The sequence below is a fragment of the Synchytrium microbalum genome (genome assembly GCF_006535985.1).
Source record: "Synchytrium microbalum strain JEL517 chromosome Unknown SmJEL517_scf0004, whole genome shotgun sequence".
Classification (NCBI taxonomy): domain Eukaryota; kingdom Fungi; phylum Chytridiomycota; class Chytridiomycetes; order Synchytriales; family Synchytriaceae; genus Synchytrium; species Synchytrium microbalum.
The window spans coordinates 468,144-487,962 of NW_022158353.1; the positions used below are offsets into that span (position 1 = coordinate 468,144).

The following is a 19,819-nucleotide window of genomic DNA, read 5'->3' on the forward strand; positions in this document are numbered from 1 at the left end:
GATTTGACTTTATTATGATCATATTAACTAATTTACATTGCTATATAGAGCGATGCAGTGGTTATTCAAGAAGCTTTCATGCTAGCTTCTGATGAAGTCGATGAAATCGTTGCGCTGCAGTATTTGCCAGAGTCGCAGTCTGTGTTTGTCGCGTTGAAGGGTGGTGATATCTGTTTGATTGCTACGGTTGATGGGAGATTGGGTGATCAGGTATGATTTGGGATCGTGATTTTGTACAGCTGGACAAAAAACAACCTGAAACTCTTCATCTAAACGCAACTTTGCTTACATCGACCTTTCCGTCGTAGCATGAGGTAGTCGGAACAGTTGAAGGTGGAATACTATGTTCATCATGGAGTCCAGACGGTGATCTCCTCTCTATTGTCACTGGACGGTGGACTCTGCTACTAATGAGCAGAGACTATGATGTTATATCGGAAGTCGCTATACATGTCAATGAGGCTGGTGAAGGTGCTTGAGACATCATCAAACGTTCTGTACAATAGTTTTTTTGCTAACAAGCATACTTTTATCAAAGACGCACAAGTAGCACTTGGATGGGGCAAGAAAGAAACCCAATTCCATGGATCTGCTGGTAAAGCAGCTGCTGCAATCAAGAAACCCGATATCGTAAACGCTTTATCTCCTGACGATGATAACAAACCACGATTATCATGGCGTGGTGATGCCCAATACTTGTCGTGCTCTGTTATTGATGAGGTCATGATGAGGCGTGTTGTGCGTGTTTATTCGAGAGAGGGTGTGTTGCAGAGTACATCTGAGGCTGTGGAAGGGTTGGAGTGTGTATTGTCGTGGAGGTGAGACCGAGCTTTCAGCATGGTCGCCTGTTATCGATGTATTTTTCCTCATCGCTCTGTTGAATCTTTCTAGACCGTCAGGCAACTTGATTGCGTCGACACAATGTATAAAGGATCGTCATGATGTTGTGTTCTTTGAAAGGAATGGATTGAGACATGGTGAATTCGAGTTGCGGCAGCCGCATGCTACTAAAGTGAGCAATAGTCTCAACTTGTGGTAAAGCCTTTTGCTTATCCTTGTAATAATTTCATATTAGGTACGAGAACTAGCTTGGAATGCAGACTCGACAATCCTCGCAGTCTGGCTTGAACGAGATGATCAAGATTCGAATCAACCATCATCAGTCATTCAATTATGGACTACTATGAATTATCATTGGTATCTCAAGCAAGAGATTAATGCGCTACCAGGAGACTCATTTGTTGGGTTGACTTGGGATCCTGAAGTCTTGTATCGGTTGCATCTTGTTCAGAAAAGTAAGCAAAAACGGTCGACTCAAATTCTTGTATGCAGACGGTAACTATCTCGCAGGTGGCATATATAGACAAATCGAAGTAGCATACGACACATTCACAAGCACATCTCTAAACCCAAACTCTCCTGCAACCGTCGCTGTAATTGACGGAACAAACCTACTTATTACACCATTTAGACACTTGAACATCCCACCACCCATGTCTGCATTCACTGTCTCTTTACCTGTCGCCGCTGTAAATATAGCATTCGGTGCAGGTCATTGTGGAGACGATTTTGTTGTATTGATGAGTGATGGAAGTGTTGGTGTTTTTGAGAGTTGTAGCGTTGTTAAACCTGTTAAGGAGCCGAGAAGGACTGGCACGTTCAGGTATCCATTCCTTATAAATTTCGTTTGTTTTTCGTCTTCTCACTCCGGTTCCTTACAGATTACCAAACACAACAGAAATCGCATATAGACAGATAGCATGGATTGCTTCTAATCTCATTATAGTTTTGGGTACACGATTTGAATCTAGTAGTGATGTCGTCACTGCCATTGTATTCGAATCGAGTCAAGATGGACTGAAAATAGTAGACTCACATCAGATTGCCAAAGCTCGTAATGCTCGATGGATAAGACTACATCACTCTATATCGACGGGTACTACTGTGCTGGAAGGTGTTGATGGATCTTGTTTCCAAGGTATCTATTGGTCGTACCTCTCTTTTTCTCAGCCTGAACTTTTCTCCTGTCTGCAGTAAACAAGGAGTCATGGTCGCTACATCCTTTCAGACTCTGTCCAAAGTTACCGACACCGTGTAATTGGATTTCGGTCCTAACGCTTGGAGATGATGACGAGGTACTATTCATTGAGCGATGTTTCCATCCCCTAGGTTGAACATTTTGTTGTCTCTTAGATTTCAATGATTGGCCTAACAAGTCGAAACAGACTATACTGCAACCAAAACACCATCTCAACTGATTGCATGTCATACACGCTTCACGATGAATTCTTGATTGTCTCGACTATGACACACACAGCCATGTTTTATCCATTGTCTGCTGAACCATCTGGTAGGCGATATTCAGACAGTTCCGTTTTTTGCACCAAGTTCTAACTTTAAGAAAATATATCCTAGTCTTCGGAACCATTCCAGAATGGGGAGAATTCAATCGAGCAGTTGAACGTGGTTCTCGATGTGTAGTTGCTGTGCCTGGTGGTATTAATTTGGTGTTGCAGATGCCGAGAGGCAATTTGGAAACTGTTGCTCCGAGAGCGTTGGTGCTGTCTGCTGTTAGACGTTCTCTTGATGGGTGCGTGTCAATTCATTTTTCTGGCTACTTTTTTTGTAGTGCCTTATATCTGTCCATCTATCGTCTTGCTGCTTCACCTCTCAAATCATACTTTTTCATGATTAGATTGGATTTCCAAACAGCATTCATCCATTCCCGCAAACATCGAATCGATTTGAATCTTTTATTTGATCACAACCCAGCTTTATTTATGGACAATCTGAAACTATTTATTACTCAAATTGAAGATCCAGATTACTTGAATTTGTTCTTGTCTAGTCTCAAGTATGTCTTCACTTGAATTCTCCCTCGTTTTTTGCTCGGATTTCTCACTCCAGCTCTCCCTGTTTCCTAAGGAACGAAGATGTAACACTAAACATGTACCGCCGCACAGCAGCATACAAACACCCAGCTCCGGAAGTCGTTGCTGAAAAGACAAATACCATATGTGATGCTGTCAGAAACATGCTTGAAACTATTGATGGCAAGAAATATGTGCAGACAATTTTGACTGCCTTTGTGAGGAGGAATCCACCTGATTTGGAAGCTGCTATTACGAGGATACGGCAGTTACGAAGTACGTCAATACAGAGTTTCACCAAGCTTTTTGGTCCTAAGTCATTGCTCCTGTTCTTGATATGTAGTTGAAGAGTCTGTCGAAGCAGCTGAATCAGCATTGAAATATGTCGTATTCTTGGCTGATGCCAATCGGCTGTATGATGTTGCATTGAGCATGTATGATCTACAGTTGGTTGTTATGGTTGCCCAGCATACTTTGAAGGTAATTCCACTTTAGTCCATACCGGTTTTTGCTCAATTGCTCTACCAGTCTGTCTTTGAACAATCACACCTTTCATCATGTTTTAGGATCCTCGCGAATATCTTCCATTCCTATCAGAAATCCAGAAACTGAGACCAGAGCATCAAAAGTTTCGAATTGATGATGCTTTGGGTAACCGTGAAAAGGCATTGTCGCATTTACGTGATGCTGGGCCTGATCATTGGGAGGAGTGTATCAAGTATGTAAAGACTCATAAGCTGTATAGGGCTGCATTGGAAGTGTTTGAGCAGGATGCTGAGAAACTGCGCGTATGTACTTGTACAGGTGCACTTTTCTTTCTCATGTGGAGTTTCTGACCGTATTAAGTGAAATGACTTTAGATCATGTTGGAAATCTATGCTGATCATCTGTTGGAGGCAATGAACTTTGAAGACGCTGCCATCAGTGAGTTCATCACGAACTGTCCAGCAATGATATTTGTCTCACATCGTTTTCGATTCCAAAAGTCTTGGAACTATGTGGTAAAAGGGCCGAAGCTCTAGACGCTTATCGTCGCGCAACTCGATGGCAAGAAGCATTCTCTCTTGCTCATCAATTATCATGGCCCGAACAAGACATGATTGAAATGGCACAAGAACTCGCGGATGAGCTTGCACAAGGTCGAATACGAGATGCTGTCACTGTCTTGTTAGAGTATGCTAAAGATGTTGATGGTGCTGTGGCGCTGCTTTTGACTGGGGTTTATTGGTTGGATGCTATCAGGATTGTGAGTGGTTGTGGTTGTTGCGAAAGGAAAACGAGATTGCTGATGAAAAGAGTTTGGGTATAGGCACATAGTTCGAATCGAGTTGATTTGATTGACAAGAGGATTAAGCCTGCTATTGCTGAAGGTAAAGTTATCCGTTTACACATAGATCTCTTTTTGCTTCAGAATGCTGATGATGCTCTTTATAGCTGCATCACAGATGATTGAAGACTTACAAGAGATATCTGCAGCATGTAAAAAGTGTCAAACTCGTCTTGCTGTCCTTCGACAAGATAAACAATATCGTCTTGGTAAGACTAGAGTAAAAAGGAAATAAATAGGTTGAATTGACTATGTTTAATCTCTAGCACATCCCGAGCTGTTTCAGTTCGATGCACATGTGATGGACGATATACATGTGGCGGATGATACTGCTTCGTTGGCTACGACACGGTTGACTGGAACGTCTCGTGGAACTCGATCCACTGGGTATGAAGTCTTGAAATATGCGAGTTTGCCAAAAAGAATGGATACTCAAACCTATTTAATGTAGCAAAACCTCCCGCAAGTCAGCCAAACGACGAGAGAAGGGTGTCTATTCCAGTAAAGAGGGAGGCGCATACGAAGAAGAGTATCTCGTCACGGCCATTCGTGGATTTTTGACGAGAGTTAATGCTATGAGTGGTACGCTTATGGCTTAACACACTCGCAAATGCCAAAAAACGATGACTAAACTACGGACCATTCTCTATTTCCAGGAGACCTCTCGGCAACTGTTCGAGCACTATCAATCACACACCAACTATCTATTGGTCGTCAGCTCAAGACACAATATTCAGCTACAGCTAAGATTGTTCAAGAGTCTAGTTTGGTTGCTTTTAAAACACTTCCTGCTGTAAGTTATCTGCTCTGCTCCAATTTTGTTCTGCTGTATGGGGTGTTTCTGATTCTCTCTCCAATAGGGCAATGAAACAATGATGGAAATACGAGCTTGGTACGAGGAAGGCCCAATCGGAGTACTTTCTCCTCCCATCCTCAAGTTGTTGGAAGCTCCACCGCCTGTTGTTGGTGATAGTAGTGTCAGCTTCTTGTAAGGCATACGGATAGAGTAGTGGAAGTTCTTTGCATTGGCATGTTTTGCAGTATAATATATCAGTTTTGGAATTTGGAAGTTGGGTGCTTCGGTGTGGTGTTTGCAGAGGTTGTGTTGAATGTGAGGTTGATGGAGTAGAGTTCTGAGAAGGCAATGGTGGGTACATCTATGCTATTTTCCGTCACCGTGGAATCGAAGAAGGCAAGCCATTTGGAGTTTCACAAATGTATTTTGACGCGTTGGGATCGTTTGATATTGGTTTCGTTGCAGCTTAAGACTGTTTGAAAGGTTGCCACAATACACTCACAAAACTCTAGCTGCCACCCCAAAATCTCGTCAATACCGTCAGAAACGGAAACAGAATATATTCGCCATCAATACCAGCAGGAATTTTTTTTCAGATGCTTCTTGCGCGTTTTAATGAGAATCAAGGGACGTACACCCGGATTAGAAACCATTCGCTCAATTGTGGAAGTCTGCGTATGCTGGGACATCATGGGTATTTGATGCCAGTAAGCGTGTGGTCAGGAATGTTGCGGCAAGGGGAAAACCACGGATAGCGGGTATTCTGAAGATGAGCACACTTTACGTGGGGGTTACGATTGTATGTTGGTGATCATGTTTATGTAAGTGTCAAAATACAAGTTATTTGCAACAGCGAGATTATACACAAGATAGGCAGCAGTTTGATTATGAGCATATCAGTCCATGTCCTAACAGGTCAACAGATACTGAAAAAGTAAAGGAAGTCTGTAGTAGCATCTGTTCTTCACACTTTCACAATTCAGATCGAATCCCCCGCACTACATGACCCCGTAAACTATGTCCAACAACGACCCAGCGGACTGTTGCTTTGAGGCAATACAACGCTTGCTTGAGTGGATGGACACATATCCACGAATGTTGGAGAGTGCATACACGAGGGTTCCTCCTCAAAACAACAGGAACAATGATGGTCTGTCAAAAGGTCTCTTCTTCTGAGATGGTTATTATCTCAGCCTTACAGGAGATGTATACTACAGCCCTCTACCATTCACACTGAAGTCTTGCTACCTAAATCGCAAGTTACCTCCACCATTGTTCTCCAGACCGTCGGAGTTATGGCCGGAATGGTGGTGATGATGGAATCTATACACACTGGGTGCGATTCATCTGCCATTCCATCGACTCCAACTGAGGGGCTGCTCCTTTCGCACATTTGCTCCTTTCTTGTAAACTGATTGATGTTGGGCGAATAGTGATTACTTACCTTTAAAAGTGAGTCCTTTTAGCAGATGGCAGCATGCAGAGTATTAAAAGACTATATCTTCTAGTTTGATCTAGCGTTTAAATCTACATTGCGTCCAATTCAAAGTCTCAGCAGTTGAATCAAGAATTTGTGGCGTACCAAAGAGTCAAAGCAATCAAAACAGCAAATGGAATGCAATCGAATACATACCATTATATGTATAGAGTGCGCTCTCCTTCTGCCTTCGACTCGTCTGCTCTCATATAACTCTCGTCACATGTTTTAAAGATTGCCAAGGTGAGAAGAGCGTGTTTCTCTTTCAGATTGAAGCGAATTTCCGTCAGCTCGACGCGTTGATTTGTATCTATTTAACTATTTATTGCATCTTGAATCTCGTTCTAGCTACAAGACTGGTCTGATGAACAGTTTTTTTTTGTAGAAGGACGTACTTGAAGCTATGGAAGCCCATCAATCTCCAGACACCATTCAAGACCTGAGACGAGAAATTGAAGCTCTTCGCAACGAGAATGCTCAATTACGAGGCCAGCTTGGGCTTCAATCGTCCATATTTCAACAAACATCGACATTAAAATCAGAGGATTTGACCCGATGGGACATTGCTCGATATTCCCGACAACTCCTTGTACCTGATATTGGTGTTAAAGGTAGTTACGTAGTACTACTTGTCTTAGTAGCTTGTTTCGCTGTGCAGCTCATGACCTATCTTTCACCACATAGGGCAACGAGCGCTTAAGGCATCATCAATATTAGTAGTCGGTGCTGGAGGATTGGGAGCTCCATCAATATTATATCTGGCTGCTGCTGGAGTAGGAAGAATTGGGATTGTCGATCACGATCAAGTAGAAGCTAGTAACTTGCAGCGACAAGTCATTCATGATGAGACTCGTGTTGGAATGTCGAAAGCTGCTTCTGCCAGGCTGAGTGTACAGAGGTACGACCGATATCAGTGGTGTGATGTAACTGTATCATCCCCGAAGCCTTACTTGCTGTCTCTCCTGTCAACAGACTGAACTCTCTTATTGAAGCGGTTGATCATCAAGTCCTGTTGGACTCTTCGAACGCCATGGAGATCATATCACAGTATGCCTACTCCCTTCAGCACTCTGTAATCCAACAGGCAAACAGCCAACACTGTTTCTTCACTATTAGGTATGATATCGTACTAGACGCAACAGACAACGCAGCAACCCGATACCTCCTAAATGACGCTTGTGTCCTACTACACAAGACCCTTATATCAGCATCAGCGCTCCGTATGGATGGCCAACTCTCCGTTTACCACCACAAAACCCCATCGACAAACATATATTCACCATGCTATCGATGCATCTTCCCAACTCCACCGCCGCCAGAAACAGTGACCAACTGTTCCGATGGTGGTATATTGGGCGTCGTTACTGGAGTCATGGGATGTATACAGGCCTTAGAAGCTATACGTATCATTGTTGGATCTGAGTCTGCGTATGCTGGGAAACTATTGATGTTTGATGCTAGTGAGTGTTCTTTCAGGAGTGTGAAGTTACGAAAACGGAAGGTGGATTGTGCTGTCTGTGGAGATGAGCCTAGTATAACGGGGTTGATTGATTACGTGCAGTTTTGTGGTGCTGGACCTCATGACAAGGTACGTTAAAGTATGTCTGGGGTCTGTTTGCTACTGATCGTGATCAATGATCACACCTTTGACAAAACCTTCTTGTACTATCTCAGACGCTATCACAACACGTCTTATCTCCAAAGGACCGTACATCAGCCAAAGAATATTCTCTTGTACGAGAATCCGGCATTCCTCATCTCTTATTGGACGTGCGTCAAAATATAGAGTTTGATATTTGTTCTCTGCCTGGATCTACAAGTAAGCGTGCCTATCTGGGTCACAAGACGCTGATGGTCCGATGTCTCACGATGTATTTTTCCTCATTTAGATATACCATTATCACAACTTGAATCTCGAATCGACGAAATCAAAACATCGTTACTGAAAGAGGTATATGTGATTTGCAGACGAGGGAATGATTCGCAGTTGGCTGTCAGGAGCTTGATTGCGCGTCATTCAGTGACGGGTGTTAAAGATGTTGTCGGTGGGCTTGTTGCATGGACGAGGGAAGTCGATCCTGGGTTTCCAGAGTATTGAGGAGAAGCACTCTGACACACGCAACGCGCTCGTTTGTATTAAGTTAACACATGTTGTTTGAAAAGGCTCTTGTATAGAAATAGTACTCGCATCTCTATTATAATGAGTCATGTTGTTTGCAAAGGCCCTTGTATAAAAATAGTACTCGCATCCTTATTATAATGAGTTCTACCCCAATACCATTTCGCTCATTGCTTTGACTGCTCAGGTGTTCCGTAGTTTTCCTTCCAGGAGACGGAGATGGATTGCACTTTTCATGAAGGTGGGCTAACTAATACACGGTTTACTAATCGCGGTTTGGTTGATGGTGTGAAGCTGAAACATATTTTTATGTTTGTGTCGTTTGTGTGAAATAAAGAGGCAGAGAAAAGTGTTCAGAAGAATTCACATTCACGTCCAGTCACTAATGTCACCTTCGACAGTGTGAGCTTTTCAAGTCCATCACGTTCATACACGTAGATAGAACTCAGATTCCAAAATAAAGAAGAAATACGTAAGTTGGCTTGACTTGATTGTAGTGTTGTAGCGGTACCAAGCTTGCTACACTGGCAGTTTTCGCAAAAGTTGATTTGATTGATTCTCGGCCAAGAAGGTGAACTGGCGAGATTCTAAACCTGTGCATAGCTCATCCGAGTCACTTGATTGATCGTCTAGTTGTCTCATTAAATCAATTGTAAACTCGAATCTAGTCAAATCAAGCAAAACAGGTGAGTTTTGTAATCTTTGTCGATTATAGCATATAAACAAGTGAAGGAAGAGCCTGGATATTATATTGCTTGCGTTGATATTGCATCCGGCTGCATCGTGATTGTCTCCAGAACTGGCCTGTGCCCGCTTTGGTCGAAATCAAAAGTCATCAACAAATTGGTTACTTTTTGTTTAAACTGGATCAAGGAGCTTCGCTCGAATCTAGCTACAAGCACACTTACTCACCTAATTAAATACAGGTCCTTCAATATGGGGGCCACGTCCTATGGAGGTGTGCTGGGATTTCCCAACTCTAGTGCCCCCTTACGAACTGTAAAAGCCATCCAATTCGGCATACTTTCTCCTGAAGAAACGGTATATTGTCTATTACATTGATCATATTACAAGTTGACTTATCCGTTATACTCTTACCAAATTCAGAAAGCAATGTCGGTTTGCAAAATCGAGAGTTCGGAGTCTTGGGAGAATGATAAACCAAAGCTAGGTGGTTTGCATGATCCAAGAATGGGCACTGTGGATCGTTCATATACATGCCAGACTTGCAATGAAGATCAAACCAATGTGAGCACATAATTCTAATGAAGTTCTTGTACTCTTTTTTTTTTGGCTATCTGTATATATTAATTGATTACTCTATTGTAGTGCCCAGGTCATTTCGGACATATCGAACTAGCCAAACCCGTCTTCCATGGTGGCTTTATCGTAAAAATCAAAAAAGTCTTGGAATGCATCTGTGTATCGTGTGGAAAACTCAAATCAGACGATTCAAACCAGAGCTTCCATCGCGCTCGTCTCATCTCAGATCGCAAGAAACGATTGAATGCCGTCTGGAATATATGTAAAACTAAAAGAGACTGTGAAGGAAGTAAAGATGGCAGTGATGATTTCATGGCGGATGTTGATAATAATCGAGATAATCGTGGTAAAGGAGACAAGAAGGAATCAACTCATGGAGGGTGTGGTGCTGCTCAACCTGCATTCAGGAAGAAGGGGTTGTCGTTGGAAGTTATTGAGAAGGGATCGAAAGATGTAAGCATACAATCAGAAAAGTTGCTGGATTTTTTTCGCCACGAAATAACACATTTGATTTGGTAGGACGGTGGTGAAGGCGCTGCTAAAGGCCGAACTATCTCACCTGGTGAAGTGTTACAGCTCTTCCAATCTATCACTGATGAAGATGCTGAAGCAATGGGGTTCAGTGCTGATTTCTCAAGACCTGAGTGGATGGTGAAACATATGATGGAACAATAGCGTCATTTTTTCCACAACAAGAATACTAACTCAGTTTTGTTGTTTCTAGGTTATCAGTGTCTTGCCTGTCCCTCCTATGGCTGTTCGTCCATCAGTACATCAAGAAGGCATAGGTAGAAGTGAAGATGATTTGACTCACAAGGTATAGCTTGATTCGCTTGATCTCTTACTCTTTTTCGCGATTGTCTGACGCTTTTTCTGTGTAGCTCATGGACATTCTGAAAGCAAACAACGCCTTGAAGAAACATGAAGCTGATGGATCTCCTCTGCTAGTGCTCCGCGAGTTTGAAGACTTGCTCCAATACCAAACAGCTACATTGATGGACAATGATCTAGCTGGTGTACCCCAATCTCTTCAAAAATCAGGCCGACCGGTATTTTTTCATTGCGATTCCTGAGTAATTTAGCATGTTCTCACACCGATTAATACGGCAGATCAAGTCCATTCGAGCTCGGTTAAAGGGCAAAGAAGGACGTCTCCGTGGTAATTTGATGGGAAAGCGTGTCGATTTTTCAGCTCGTACTGTCATTACTGGTGATCCAAACTTGTCAATCGACCAAGTTGGTGTACCACGATCAATCGCCAAGAATATGACCTTTCCAGAACGTGTCACGGCTCATAATATACAGGTGCTCACGCAAGCCGTAGAAAATGGTCCAAATGAACATCCAGGTGCTAAATATGTCATTCGAGACAATGGAGAACGTGTCGATCTACGTTTTGCACGAGGTGGTTCATTCGCCTTGCAAGTTGGATATATAGTTGAACGACACATGCGAGATGATGATGTGGTCATCTTCAATCGTCAACCGTCATTGCATAAAATGTCTATGATGGGTCATAGAGTCAAAGTTATGCCATTTTCCACCTTCCGTCTTAATTTATCAGTCACTACACCTTACAACGCCGACTTTGATGGTGATGAAATGAATTTACATTTGCCACAGTCGTATGAGACGATGGCTGAAATCACGGAATTGTGTATGGTGCCAAAGCAGATTGTTTCTCCACAAAAGAATGCACCTGTCATGGGTATTGTGCAAGATACGCTTTGTGGTATTCGTAAGGTATGTTTTAAAACATCATGCTGTACCTGTAGCATTAGTGGACGAAGGCTTTTCTAAACTTGCTCAAATCTGCGTAGTTTACCAAACGTGATACCTTTCTGGACATTGATCTCATGATGAATTTGTTGATGTGGGTCCCTGATTGGGATGGAAGGTTGCCAACTGTAAGTACGAAAGATGGACTGACATAGATTCTCTTAGCCATTTTTTTGCTTTGCTCCCCAACATATACTGATCTCATTCCACATAGCCTTGTATTATAAAACCTGTACCATTATGGACTGGCAAACAAGCTGTCAGCTTGATTCTCCCCATGATCAACTACAACGGATTCCACGTCACTCATCCAGACAAGGAAACTGGAGACAACAGTCCTGGAGATACCAAAGTCATGATTGAACATGGAGGTATACACTGGGATTGCGCAACTATTTGTTGTCTTTTTAATGATGCTAATCCCGTCCTCTATTTGGTAGAATTGGTGATGGGAATACTGTGTAAAAAGGCTGTAGGTTCATCTGCAGGTGGTGGTATCATCCACATTGCAATGAACGAATACGGTCCAGAAACGGCCAAAAAATTCTTCAACGCCACCCAACGTGTAGTCAACTATTGGTTGCTGCATCGTAGTTTCTCAATCGGTATAGGAGACACTATTGCCGATTACAAAACTATGGGTGAAATCACCACATCCATTAGTCAAGCAAAGGCTCAAGTGCAGGAAATTATCTCGATGGCCCAACAAGGTCGTTTAGAGGCAGCTCCTGGAATGACCATTCGACAATCATTCGAAGCCAAAGTCAATCACGAATTAAACAATGCTCGTGATAAGGCCGGAAAATCTGCTCAAGATTCTCTACCATCCTTTAACAATGTAAAACAGATGGTCGTGGCTGGATCAAAGGGCTCGTATATTAATATTTCACAGATGACGGCTTGTGTCGGTCAGCAAAACGTAGAAGGACGTCGTATTCCATATGGTTTCCAATACCGTACTCTACCACATTTCGTTAAAGATGACCATTCGCCCGAAGCTCGAGGATTTGTAGAAAACTCGTATTTGAGAGGTCTAACACCTCAAGAGTTTTTCTTCCACGCCATGGGTGGTCGTGAAGGGTTGATTGATACAGCTGTAAAGACTGCCGAGACTGGGTATATTCAACGTCGTCTTGTCAAGGCTTTGGAAGATGTCATGGTGAAATATGATGGTACGGTTCGAAATGCTCAAGGAGATGTCGTCCAATTCTGTTATGGAGAGGATGGTATGGATGGTGGTAAGGTTGAGAGGCAGAAGCTTTCGACTATGGAGCTGGCTGATAAAGAGTGAGTTTTGTGGTCGCTCATTTCGATGTGCAATACAGCTTTTTTTGCTGACTGAAATCGAATTCTAGGTTTGTACGAAAGTATAGAGTGGATCTGACTGGTGAATATGCTATTCGTGAGAACTTGATGGATGTGAGATCGTTTGATACCTTTACACAGGAGATTTGTTTCGCATGTCCCAACTAATTTATCTTTTTTTGTCCATAGCATAAAGTCTATCAATCCTATCAAGACGATCGTGAAGCCGAAGAGCTGCTCACCCAGGAATTCGAGCAACTACAACGAGATCGTGCAGCCTTACGAGAAGAGGTCTTCCCGCGTGGTGATGGTTCTGCTGATTGGCCACTCCCCGTGAACTTGCTGAGACTCATCACGAACGTACAATATCAATTCCGTGATGAAAAGCCAGGCCAACTCTCACCACTAGACGTAATCCGAAGCATACGAGAATTATTAAACGATGAGCGTCTCAAAGTGGTTCGAGGAGATGATGAATTGTCTCTTCAAGCCCAAGAGAATGCTACATTGCTCTTCTCGTGTCTCTTGCGTAGTTTCCTGGCTTCGCGACGAGTTATTGAAGAATTCAAATTGTCGGCTGGTGCATTTGCATTCTTACTGAATGAAATCAAGAGACGGTTTGCAGAGTCTGTTGTTCAGCCTGGAGAGGTGAGTTTTGTTGCGCTGGAACAGCAGTTAGATTCTTGTTATTACTCAAGACAGCAATAAAGTCGACACACTCCTCTTGCATGATAGATGATTGGTACTATCGCTGCTCAATCTATTGGTGAACCAGCTACGCAAATGACACTCAACACCTTCCATTATGCTGGTGTGTCGTCCAAGAACGTTACTCTTGGTGTTCCTCGTCTCAAGGAGATTATCAAGTAAGTTAGTTTGAGATGAAACAAAAAACGATTTAATGCACCGCCTCTAAACACTTGAATATAGTGTGGCAACCAACATCAAGACACCATCCATGGTGGTATACTTGACTGAAGAGTACAGGCAAAACGTCAACACTGCCAAGGTTGTGCACTCTGATCTTGTACATACTAAATTGGCCGATGTATGCTCCATGACCGAAATCGTCTATGATCCAGATGCACGAAATTCACAACATCCGCTCGATCGTGAGATTTATGATATGTACATGCAGATGGATGATGACGGCACGTCTCAATGGTCACCATGGGTCTTGCGTATTGAAATCTCTCGAGCCCGAAAGATTGATCGTCGCTTGACCATGGAGCAAATCTCACGAGCCATCGAAAAAGAATTTGAAGATGAAATCAAATGCTGGCATTGTGATGATAATTTCGAGTCTGGAGAGCTAGTTATTCTTTGTCGTATTGTAAATAATGGTGACAAGGAAGACGATGATGATGTCGCTGCCAGTGAAGAAGAAGTATTGAGAACTTTGGAAGCCATGATTCTATCCAAAGTTGCTATACATGGTATAGTTGGTATCAATCGAGGATATATTTCGAGTGTGAAGACTACACAGGTCGACAAAGCCACTGGTAAAATAGTTCGGTTTGATGAGACGGTGCTGGAAACGGATGGTATCAATCTCCGTGATGTCTTGGCTCACACAAAAGTCGACTCTACTCGAACATACTCCAATTCGATTACCGAAACCATGGAAGTACTGGGAATCGAGGCAGCTCGAGCTGCCTTATTACGAGAAATCAAGAAGGTTATTGAGTTTGATGCCTCGTATGTCAATTACCGTCACATGGCACTGCTTTGTGACATAATGACTTATAAGGGTATTCTCATGTCGATTACTCGTCACGGCATCAATCGAACGGAAGCAGGTGCTTTGGCACGTAGTTCTTTTGAAGAAACCGTCGAGTTGTTGTATGAAGCCGCTGGAATTGGTGAATTGGATGCTTGTAAAGGAGTCAGTCAGAACATCATTTTGGGTCAATTGGCTCCTATGGGTACTGGCGCGTTTGAAGTGGTATGTGCACTTGTCCGCTTGTTCGAGTTGCCCAATTTTTTTTCTGTTTGCCAGTGACCGCTTTTCTTAATCCGGATTTTTCTTTACTTTTCCTAGTTGCTGAACGAAGAAATGCTTAAAGACGTTGCAACTGAACCCGACGAGTTTAGTGCCATGGCCACAGGATACAATGACCTTCCAACTGCCATGACGCCCAGTTACGGAGCAATGACACCAGCAGCTCGGTCTGGAGCACTTACACCATTCTCCGGATCGATGACACCAAACCAATTCCGAGCAGGAGATGGTTACATGTCGCCACTTGCTGGAATAGTATTCAGTCCCAATGCTGAGCGTACAGGAGGGTCGTACAGTCAGTATCAAGGTACTCCTGGACAATTTTATTCGCCTTCTTCTCCTAATGGACGAGATGGTACATCGCCCACGTGAGTTTGAGATTGTGGATGTTATTTCATAGGAAGCATCTCACGCTCGGCCTTTTTTGGCTAATTTAATTAGGTACAGTCCAACGAGTCCTGGATACAGTCCAACGAGCCCAACTAGTCCATCGTATTCCCCTACATCGTAAGTCACGGATGAATAACCGCACCGAATTGAAGTTTGATTCTTCAACAGAACGATCCTAACATTTTTTTCATAGGCCGTCGTATTCTCGTGGGTGTTGATTTATCATGTAGAGGATTTAAAAAAATTGCGACTTACATTTGCTATCACTTTAGCTACGTCACCATCATATTCCCCAACCAGTCCATCATATTCACGTTCGTTTTGGGGCTTACGCACCGTGTGTGCATACAGAACTATGACTAATCCTGTTTTTTGTGTTTAGCAACGTCGCCTGGATGGTCTCCAACAAGGTTAGTGGCTGACGAGTCAAAGATGATCTGTTATAGATGATTTGTTGTTTATTGATTAAAATTAAAATGATACCCTGTGTTTTTGTCGGTGGTGGGAATGTTTCTTGGGCCGATATGCTTAAAAAATGCTCACTATTGTCGAATAATGACACTTTTGCTCACATTTCTTCTTTGATAGCCCACAATTCTCTCCTACGAGTCCATCATACTCGCCGACAAGTCCCTCATACTCACCAACGAGTCCGTCGTACAGGTATAATGGATATTTGTCAATTGTCAGGCTGGATCATGATGTGCTCACAATTTATTCGTAGTCCTGGATTCAGTCCTGGTCTCAGTCCAGCCAGTCCTCATTATTCTCCAACATCGTGAGTGACCAAAAAAAATCTTCACACACGTCACAATCTGCTCATGCTGATTCCTGGCCATCGCTCTCTTTAGACCATCATACAGCCCGACGTCACCAACTTATAGTCCGACGTCACCAACGTATAGTCCTACGTCCCCTACTTATAGGTAAGATGGGAGTGTAATGCAAAAGGTTGGATTCTGGTCGTATCGAATCCTAACACTTCTTGGTTCATTAGCCCTGGAATGAGTCCAACATCGCCCCACCACAATCCACAAGGATACAGCCGTAAGTGATTTCTGGGTTTGAAACCGTAATGGGTCATCCTCTAACTGTTTTTTGCTTTTGTTTTATAGCGTCAAGTCCCAAGTACTCTCGTAAGTTCAACTGAGAGCTTGACCGGGCTTGAGGTGTACACGGTTCTTACAGGCTCATTGTTTTCGTCACATAGCAACATCGCCTGGATTCAGTCCCTCGTCACCACAATATCAGCCGAATACAGGACAAATGTCTGTGTATTCGCCATCAAGTCCAAAGTACTCGTAAGTTTCCCAAAGTTTATGAATCAGAAACGAATTTGTTTTAACAAGTGTTTATTACAACTTAGGCCAACTTCGCCTCAGTATTCGTAAGTTTTCTTTTGAACCAAGAAAGGCGATTTCTAAATGTCGGACTAAGACATTACTTCCACGTAGGCCAAGCTCACCACAGCATGATCCAAGTGGTAAATATAGTCCTAGTACTGAGAAGTGAGGTGTGCGTTCTGTAGGTTGATTTGCACAAGAAGGTACTTGTTTGTGGTGTGTTTGAATGACTGTAAAGTGATTGAATGACTTAAAGAGCGACCTCATATAGACATTTGGTGTCTGCTTTTTGGCTTGCTCGTTTTTTAAAAGAAGAGACGTTTTTAAGCATCAGATGTGATTGTTTGTTGAATAAAACGAAATCAACAAGGAGAGAAAAGCCGTTATGCGTGTTGTAGCCAATGAGCGAGTCCAGATGAATATAATATGGTGCTGGATATATGCCATTTCGCCGGATCAACTGCGTCCACACACGTTCTTCCGCCTTGTGTGACATCACGTATGAAACTTGATTTGACCGAAAACTCCAGCTCAGCAACAAGAACAAAGATGCAGCAGGCAAAAGAGGTCAAGGCTGCTAGTCCAATGCTTCATCCCTCCGTGTCGTCCAATCCAAAAGACACGTTGAAATATCAGCCTGGATTTGGAAATGACTTTTGTTCAGAAGGTAATGCGATTCACGATGAGTTGTTTTCGAATGAGGAAGGAGTATAAGTTGATTTTTTATTCTAATAGCACTTCCTGGAGCTCTTCCCATTGGTCAGAACCAGCCTCAGAAGTGTCCTTACAAGGTACGACATCAGAGTCAAAACATCTGGAGGACGAAGAGTGGTGAATGGTTTGATCTGGAAGTACAGAGAGATTATACGGATATTTGTTTTGTTGGAATATTTAAATCAGGCTCTGAAAATCTCAGGGTCCTGATCATCATGACAATTCATGAAAATTGAAAGACATCACACCAAAAGACTATTCATCCCAACAAAAGCTGAGCTTGTTTTCTCATCATAGCTATACGCAGAATCCGTAACCGGAACAGTGTTCACATCCCCCCGCAGCTTTGGCGTCGGAAACCAACGTTGCTGGCTATACCGTATCCGTCCCAGCATCGCAATCCAAAAATCATTCGTCAAATACGATGTAAACCCATACGTAGCAGCTGATTTCACCGCTTCAGGAATCGGCGAACCAATGAACCCAAAGCCACAATTCTATGGCCCATTCGACATGCCAAAGGACAAGAAGGTTGATTTCGTTGATGGGTTGAGGACTGTTGCTGGTGCTGGAAGTGCTCAGTTGAGGTTTGGGGTCGCGTATCATACGTATGTTGCTAATGCTAGTATGACGAATCGTGCATTTTATTCGGCGGATGGGGATATGATGATTTGTAAGTGTCAATTGTATACTCGTTTCTAGTTTTTTTTGTTGGTTGGGTTGAAGTTGCTCTCTTTTGGAACCAACTTGTACTGAAAGCTCTGTTTAAATAGTCCCTGCTGCTGGTCGTCTCAGGGTTCAAACCGAATTTGGATTCATGTCGGTCGCTCCCAATGAGCTCTGTGTTGTGCAACGAGGTCTACGATTCAGTATCGCTCTGGAAGATGGAGGAGAAGCTCGCGGATTCGTACTTGAGATCTTTGATGGACATTTCGAATTGCCTGATTTGGGTGTTATAGGTTAGTCACTTGTGTTGAAATCATATTGGGCCATTCTTGTGGTTGTGTTTTTATGCTGTTGAGATTTTCACACGATTTGTCTTAAGGATCCAATGGATTAAGTCACGCTCGTGATTTCATGACTCCAGTTGCTGCTTACGAAGATACTCAAGCCGCATGGACTATCATCAACAAGTTCCAAGGCCATTTGTGGAAGGTTGAAATGGATCATTCGCCATTTGATGTTGTTGCATGGCATGGTAAAAACGAGCAATATATACGGTGTCAACATTGACTCTCTTTGCTGAATCATTGCTCATCTCTATGTAGGAAACTATGCACCATACAAATACGACATGAATCGATTCCAATGTATTGGCTCCTTGTCTCATGATCATACCGTAAGTTGGTTATTGAATTTTTTTGCGTCCAAGACCAAAAAAGCTGCAGTTTGTGTATGCTCATTGTTGCTGGAAACTCATGTTTATCTACATCTAATAGGATCCCAGTCTGTTCTGCATGTTGACTGTTCGAGGCCCTCAACCAGGAGTTGCTCTAGTTGATGTATTGAACATTGATCCACCACGTTGGACTTCTATGAGCCATACATACAACATACCTTATTATCACCGTAACGTGAGTGATGTTGTGAATTTGGAACAGAGATTCAATTTGCGGCATTCGCTTTAAAGCTTTTCTTCCTCTGCTCCAAATGCTCACATTCTGCCAATTGAAACTTAGTCTGCAAGTGAATTCGTGATGGGAATCCGAGGATCATTCCCTCCTGGCGCCGTACTCTACGTACCTCCAATGTCACCTCACGGAAGTGGTCGTGATGCGTTCGAGAAGGCTACCAACAAGGTGCAAGCTGGACCTTATCGAGAAGGAGACGGTCAGACTTTGTTGATGTGGGAGTCTTGTCTCATGGTAAATTACCTTTGTATTTGAACAGACGCAAAAACAATCTCCTGATATTTCCCAATTAGGTCTCACCTACCAAATGGGCACTCGACAACAAGGGACCGTTGGGTCAAATCGATTATTCTGAATCTACTGGAAAAACACTGATTAAATATTTTGATGGAAAGCTGTAAGAGTGAGAATTTGAATTGGGATCGTTGTAGTTGTAGTTGAAGTTGAACTGAGTGATGTATTTTTCTTTTCAAAAATAGTAATTGAAACATTTTAAAAAAGTTGTGCCAAGTCAAGAGTTAGAACGAACGTAAAAGTTGATGATGTAGATTCAGTTTCATCTTTGTGGGTAGATAACTGGATCTCTGTTATAAAATGTGGTATTAACAATGGGAAAGTTGTTTTGTGGGCTTTTGGAGATGATTGACCCGAACAGAAAAGGTCCAACCCATACTGAACTCACCAAACACCTATTGGCGCCCGCTGAAACTCCCTACAAAGTCATTGATAGCCATCGAAGCTTCATCAATCAATACCAAGTTTGAGGTTGGAAGTATAAGTCTACATGGTATGGGAAATGAGAT

The 19,819-nt window shown here is 42.8% G+C and overlaps 4 protein-coding genes across 4 annotated transcripts; all 4 read left to right on the plus strand.

Moving 5' to 3' along the window:
* Positions 1-78: 78 nt before the first annotated feature.
* SmJEL517_g01227 (uncharacterized protein) lies at positions 79-5,189 on the plus strand (the record flags this gene model as incomplete). Its single annotated transcript, XM_031167155.1, has 22 exons — positions 79-210; positions 309-471; positions 539-818; positions 892-1,012; positions 1,076-1,295; positions 1,351-1,663; positions 1,722-1,978; positions 2,035-2,135; positions 2,194-2,350; positions 2,416-2,590; positions 2,696-2,854; positions 2,926-3,146; positions 3,214-3,350; positions 3,437-3,658; positions 3,731-3,794; positions 3,857-4,116; positions 4,180-4,240; positions 4,305-4,406; positions 4,464-4,584; positions 4,649-4,779; positions 4,854-4,990; positions 5,058-5,189. The coding sequence occupies 22 exons, from the start codon at positions 79-81 to the stop codon at positions 5,187-5,189; spliced, it is 3,666 nt and encodes a 1,221-aa protein (XP_031026911.1).
* Positions 5,190-6,873: 1,684 nt separating this feature from the next.
* Positions 6,874-8,568, plus strand: SmJEL517_g01228 (uncharacterized protein; the record flags this gene model as incomplete). Its single annotated transcript, XM_031167156.1, has 6 exons — positions 6,874-7,081; positions 7,155-7,368; positions 7,443-7,517; positions 7,587-8,058; positions 8,145-8,289; positions 8,360-8,568. 6 exons carry the CDS (start codon positions 6,874-6,876, stop codon positions 8,566-8,568), a joined length of 1,323 nt encoding a protein of 440 aa, XP_031026906.1.
* Positions 8,569-9,525: 957 nt separating this feature from the next.
* Positions 9,526-16,840, plus strand: SmJEL517_g01229 (DNA-directed RNA polymerase; the record flags this gene model as incomplete). Its single annotated transcript, XM_031167157.1, has 27 exons — positions 9,526-9,630; positions 9,697-9,837; positions 9,919-10,305; positions 10,372-10,503; positions 10,577-10,669; positions 10,734-10,901; positions 10,963-11,595; positions 11,673-11,759; positions 11,846-12,002; positions 12,072-12,918; positions 12,987-13,050; positions 13,126-13,584; positions 13,672-13,802; positions 13,867-14,881; positions 14,978-15,306; positions 15,380-15,445; positions 15,522-15,535; positions 15,601-15,642; positions 15,711-15,738; positions 15,917-15,991; positions 16,053-16,106; positions 16,180-16,254; positions 16,326-16,375; positions 16,444-16,464; positions 16,539-16,629; positions 16,695-16,715; positions 16,783-16,840. 27 exons carry the CDS (start codon positions 9,526-9,528, stop codon positions 16,838-16,840), a joined length of 5,343 nt encoding a protein of 1,780 aa, XP_031026907.1.
* A 380-nt stretch (positions 16,841-17,220) lies between these two features.
* Positions 17,221-19,417, plus strand: SmJEL517_g01230 (homogentisate 1,2-dioxygenase; the record flags this gene model as incomplete). The annotated part of the gene is made up of 9 exons (XM_031167158.1): positions 17,221-17,338; positions 17,407-17,462; positions 17,683-18,058; positions 18,159-18,344; positions 18,431-18,583; positions 18,654-18,724; positions 18,825-18,959; positions 19,065-19,250; positions 19,310-19,417. The coding sequence occupies 9 exons, from the start codon at positions 17,221-17,223 to the stop codon at positions 19,415-19,417; spliced, it is 1,389 nt and encodes a 462-aa protein (XP_031026781.1).
* Between the last annotated feature and the right edge of the window lie 402 nt (positions 19,418-19,819).